General features: G+C 42.7%; 1 protein-coding gene across 1 annotated transcript; it reads right to left on the bottom strand.

The window, feature by feature from the left end:
• Positions 1-3,138: 3,138 nt before the first annotated feature.
• Positions 3,139-3,699, bottom strand: LOC141570785 (annexin-2 receptor-like). Its single transcript, XM_074329213.1, has one exon. The coding sequence runs from the start codon at positions 3,697-3,699 to the stop codon at positions 3,139-3,141; it is 561 nt and encodes a 186-aa protein (XP_074185314.1).
• Positions 3,700-6,025: the final 2,326 nt, after the last annotated feature.

Here is a 6,025-nt window from a genome sequence, read left to right as displayed (position 1 = left end):
ATATCTCTGTATGTATATCTATCTACAAACGTGATGTTTTAAAAGAGCTGTATTTATTGACTTAAAGAAAAAGAAACCCCTATATAACTAATGTATGTCCTAAACTTCAGAAACACAGAAACTAACCTGACTTAGTCTCTTAAGTTCACATTATCTGGAATAATCTTCAATAAGTAAAAACTAAGATTTTCAGTTTAATGAAAACAGGTATGTTTTCACAGTTGTCAACGTCAAATATAATCTCAACATACGTTTTTTTCTACCTGGGTTTACTCATTTAATAAGCGCATGCTACCTTACAGAATTTGTCAGAAATTTCTATCTTAAGAAATAGAAATGTGTTTAATGCCTAGCACAAGTAATTTAAATGGATATAAAAGTTTACACTAAGTTCAATTAAAGGATGGATATTCGTTGACTGTCTAGGTCATTTCCAAAGAAGCTAGTTGTGAGGACAGAGCTAGGAGTGCAGTTTCCAGGCTCTCGGCCTCATGGGGAAAGGTGCTCACTTGGGAGGTAAATGGCCATCAACTGTGATTGGATGGCCATCAGCTGTGGCTAGTTGGCCATCAGCTGTAACCAGTGAGCCATTGGCCACTAATATAACTGCCGTGGCTACGCTAGCAGCAAATGGGGGCTAGCAAGAAGATGGGGGCTGAGCTAGCAAGAGCAGATTGCAGTTAGCATGTGAGTTTGGATGGCAGAGAAGCGGAAGGGGGGTTGCGGATTGTGTGGCTACTCTTCCTGTGTCTCCAAACCAGCCGCCAGCGAGACTGTAGTGGTATGACTCCCCTATCTATAGCTCCATGGGTGTTTTCTTTTTGGCCTCATCATGTCCTGCATTATTATGTGGGGAGCGGAAGCTGACAACCCCCATGACACCCTGCATGACACTAGCGTACTACAGTATTATGCTAAACATAAGTTTAAGTTGATCTGCTTTGTCTTCTTAATTTTTTACACAGGACAAAGGTATTTAGGTTTATTGGCAAACATGTCTCTTTCCACATTAAAAGCAATTATACTATGAAAAGCATATGTCTGAAAATGATACATTTTTAAAATTTGTACTGTAAATGTGCTAATAATTTGTATCATAAATGTGCCAATCTAATAGAGGATGCTAATATATGACAGGTCACAGTTGCCTGCTTCCTAGTTTTCACTGGAAAGTAAAGGTTACTAATAGGTAACGCTTATAATCAAACTCTAAACATAAATCACCGGAAACAAGAGCGAGGGGAAGCAACTTATGTAGGACATATGGGGGGAGGGTCAATGCGATGTGTTTTTATGTGAAGAGTTCAAGATGTACAGTGTATGTTTTAGTTAAAGAAAAAAAGAGTAATTTTGCCCTAAAATAAAACGGCTACTCCAGAGACAGAAAAAGACGGAAACTAAATGGATAACCATGAGTCTTGGGGTGGGAAGATTTATGTTGTGGAGTCAAAGATAGCCATAATTGAATAGTTGTATTTAAAGAGGTTTCTTTTTTTTTTCTTTTTTTTAAGATATTATTGGGGAAGGGGAACAGGACTTTATTGGGGAACAGTGTGTTTCCAGGACTTTTTTTTTTCCAAGTCAAGTTGTTGTCCTTTCAGTCTTAGTTGTGGAGGGCGCAGCTCAGCTCCAGGTTCAGTTCCCGTTGCTAGTTGCAGGGGGTGCAGCTCACCATCCTTTGAGGGACTCCAGGAGTTGAACCTGCAACCTTGTGGTTGAGAGCCCACTGGCCCATGTGGGAATCCAACCGGCAGCCTTCGGAGTTAGGATCGCAGAGCTCTAACCGCCTGAGCCACCAGCCGGCCCTACAAAGGTTTTTTTTGTTTTGTTTTGGTTTGGTTTGGTTTTTCTTTGTTTGTTTTAATGAGCGCAAGAATGTAGACATATGAAACTAGAGTTTAATTTTCTGTTAAAATTTTAAAAATTTAGATGATTGGTCTGCTCTTTATAAAAGATTATAAAAGTGTTTCCTTTACCTTTACTGTAATCTTGCTAGAAACAAAGATTCTGTCTTATCAAAATATTCTTGTGCTTCACATTGTTTTCATCAGGTTTGGAAATACTAAAATAGACGGAGTCTTTTCAATAGTAACTTTCTGCATTTGCCTTCGAAATCAGAAAAACCTCCTGATTGATGAAAGAAAGGAGACATCGGCCATAAATACGACCGCCCAAGCCGAGGAGCGTCGCCCAGCCCATTGTACCAGAGAAGGGGCGGGAGAGAGAGCTGATTGGTGCTCTTCATCCAAACCCTGCTGACAACACGCTGACACTGAGCTGGTCCAAGAACCTGGCCCTTCTCCAGCCCTAACTGGACGGCTGAGAAGCAGCCTGTTTGGAGGAGTGAACGGTGTCGCCATAGGGAAAACGCGGAGGACTGAATGCAGACATAGTTCTGTGGCCCCTGTAAGCACCTGCTCGGCGCAACAGGCAGAAGTGCTAACACCGGGAACGGGCTCGGTGCCAGCCACGGTGCTGGGACTGCGAGACCAGTCCGGGGAAACCAGTGGTACAAGGACCCAGTCAGTACAGGAGAACGGAGGGGTGCTGCCACTGAGAGCTGGGACTTGACCCCCACTGGTAACAAAAGTGATGAGAAATCGGCGGTTTCAGTGCAACGAGAGCTGTTGCCCTGGAAAACGATACACGCGGAGCCACAGACACCAGGACTGTGAGAAACCACCCACCCCAAGCGCGACAAAGAAAACCTTCAACCAAAGATTTGGTCGTGTTCCAAAACGCTGGCTGAAAAGCGGAAAACCGCCCCGCGGTTTGCACCAGTCAGAGACACACCCACAAAAGGCGGTCCCCAGCACTTCAAAGGACTGGGATCCAGCAAGTGTCGCCAAGAAGCAGCTAGCCTGCTGCCCGAGAGCAACGTCCGGCTGGCAAAAGTAGCCATGGACAAGCGCCGGGAGAGGCAAAATCACGGATATATTTTGGTTTCCTGGGCTCGTGGGCGAACGAGGAAACCCCAAGTCATAAGCCTCTAGAGCTGCAAGAAGAAACTTGAGGAATGAGCATCAAAAATCGACCAGGGACACCCAACGGACATCTTAACACAGTTTTATTCAGTAAGGGAGGATCTATTTCCCGTGGAAAGTTCCCCAAAGGCTCCTGCTGCCATCTCAGGGCTCTTTAGCTCCAAGGACTGTCCGACAGCAGCCGCATGAAGGTGTAGACAGCGCGACGAATCCACTGCAGGCAGCCTGAGAAAACCCTGCGCAGGCTCCACCAAGCGGCCACTGGATGTCGGCGGCGCTGTGACGCGGGCGCGCGGTCACAAGTCTCGGTGTCCTGCGAGCTGACTGCGGCGTCGGGCGGCTGGGCCTCGGGAAGCTGCTGGAACGTGGTTCCGTCTTCGCTCTCCGTCTCCCCTGCGGGTGTTCCTGGCGTCATCTGTGTCGCCGGCGGCCAGAGGCCGGGACTGGGCAGGGCCGGGCTCGCTTCCAAGGTGCTCTGGGCTCCCGTTAAGAGTCTGTACCGCTGATAGACCGACGGCAGCCGCCAAGGAGGACTGGAAAGCAGTCTCCCATCGTAATAACCGCGGTGACACGACGACTCGCCCAGTACCGGGTAGAGGGAGAGCGGCCACGGCCCAGAATCTTCGGAGCTTGGAATAGAGACAGGCAGCGGCCCTGGCTCCACGCTAGTGGAATCCCACGCCTTCTTCACAGCGTCGAGGAAATGCTGCTCCATCGCGGAGACCTCGGACAAGGAGGACACTGGCGTTCGCGCCGGTGCAAGAGGCAAAGTCTGCAGCAGTACCAACAGCCCGGGTATTTATGCTCTCCCCGCTCGTGGGCGGATGCAAGCCAGAGGTTGCACGTGGACTAATTCAAAACACGGAGGAAAACCCGAGATAATTCAAACCCGATATAATTCAAAAGAAAAGCCCGATATAATTAAAAAAAAAAAGACCGATATAATTCAAAACAAAAGCCCGATGTAATTCAAAACAAAAGCCCGATCGATATAATTCAAAACAAAAGCCCGATATAATTCAAAACAAAAGCCCGATATAATTCAAAACAAAAGCCCGATATAATTCAAAACAAAAGCCCGATATAATTCAAAACAAAAGCCCGGTATAATTCAAAACAAAAGCCCGATCGATATAATTCAAAACGAAAGCCCGATATAATTCAAAACAAAAGCTCGATATAATTCAAAACAAAAGCCCGATAGAATTAAAAACAAAAGCCCGATCGATATAATTCAAAACGAAACCCCGGTATAAATCAAAACAAAAGCCCGATCGATATAATTCAAAACGAAACCCCGGTTTAATTCAAAACAAAAGCCCGATCGATATAATTCAAAACGAAAGCCCGATATAATTCAAAACAAAAGCCCGATCGATATAATTCAAAACGAAACCCCGGTATAATTCAAAACAAAAGCCCGATATAATTCAAAACAAAAGCCCGATCGATATAATTCAAAACGAAACCCCGGTATAATTCAAAACAAAAGCCCCATCGATATAATTCAAAACGAAACCCCGGTATAATTCAAAACAAAAGCCAGATCGATATAATTCAAAACGAAACCCCGGTATAATTCAAAACAAAAGCCCGATCGATATAATTGAAAAGGAAACCCCGGTATAATTCAAAACAAAAGCCAGATCGATATAATTCAAAACGAAACCCCGGTATAATTCAAAACAAAAGCCAGATCGATATAATTCAAAACGAAACCCCGGTATAATTCAAAACAAAAGCCCCATCGATATAATTCAAAACGAAACCCCGGTATAATTCAAAACAAAAGCCCGATATAATTCAAAACAAAAGCCAGATCGATATAATTCAAAACGAAACCCCGGTATAATTCAAAACAAAAGCCAGATCGATATAATTCAAAACGAAACCCCGGTATAATTCAAAACAAAAGCCAGATCGATATAATTCAAAACGAAACCCCGGTATAATTCAAAACAAAAGCCCCATCGATATAATTCAAAACGAAACCCCGGTATAATTCAAAACAAAAGCCAGATCGATATAATTCAAAACGAAACCCCGGTATAATTCAAAACAAAAGCCAGATCGATATAATTCAAAACGAAACCCCGGTATAATTCAAAACAAAAGCCCCATCGATATAATTCAAAACGAAACCCCGGTATAATTCAAAACAAAAGCCCGATATAATTCAAAACAAAAGCCCGATAAAATTCAAAACAAAAGCCCGATCGATATAATTCAAAACAAAAGCCCGATATAATTCAAAACAAAAGCCCGATATAATTCAAAACAAAAGCCCGATATAATTCAAAACAAAAGCCCGGTATAATTCAAAACAAAAGCCCGATAAAATTCAAAACAAAAGCCCGATCGATATAATTCAAAACGAAACCCCGGTATAATTCAAAACAAAAGCCCCATCGATATAATTCAAAACGAAACCCCGGTATAATTCAAAACAAAAGCCCGATCGATATAATTCAAAACGAAACCCCGGTATAATTCAAAACAAAAGCCCCATCGATATAATTCAAAACGAAACCCCGGTATAATTCAAAACAAAAGCCCGATATAATTCAAAACAAAAGCCCGATATAATTCAAAACAAAAGCCCGATATAATTCAAAACAAAAGCCCGGTATAATTCAAAACAAAAGCCCGATCGATATAATTCAAAACGAAACCCCGGTATAATTCAAAACAAAAGCCCCATCGATATAATTCAAAACGAAACCCCGGTATAATTCAAAACAAAAGCCCGATCGATATAATTCAAAACGAAACCCCGGTATAATTCAAAACAAAAGCCAGATCGATATAATTCAAAACGAAACCCCGGTATAATTCAAAACAAAAGCCAGATCGATATAATTCAAAACGAAAGCCCGATATAATTCAAAACAAAACCCCGATATAATTCAAAACGAAAGCCCGATATAAATAAAAAAAAAAGCCCGATCGATATAATTCAAAACAAAAGCCCGATATAATTCAAAACGAAAGCGCGATATAATTCAAAACAGAAGCCCGATATAATTCAAAACAAAAGCCCG

This window comes from Rhinolophus sinicus, linkage group LG03, assembly GCF_036562045.2.
Source record: "Rhinolophus sinicus isolate RSC01 linkage group LG03, ASM3656204v1, whole genome shotgun sequence".
Taxonomy (NCBI): Eukaryota; Metazoa; Chordata; class Mammalia; order Chiroptera; family Rhinolophidae; genus Rhinolophus; species Rhinolophus sinicus.
This window is presented reverse-complemented; position numbering and strand designations above follow the sequence as displayed.

Coding starts and splice junctions, on each gene's coding strand:
- LOC141570785 (XM_074329213.1), bottom strand. CDS start 3,699: ATGGAGCAGCATTTCCTCGACGCTGTGAAGAAGGCGTGGGATTCCACT.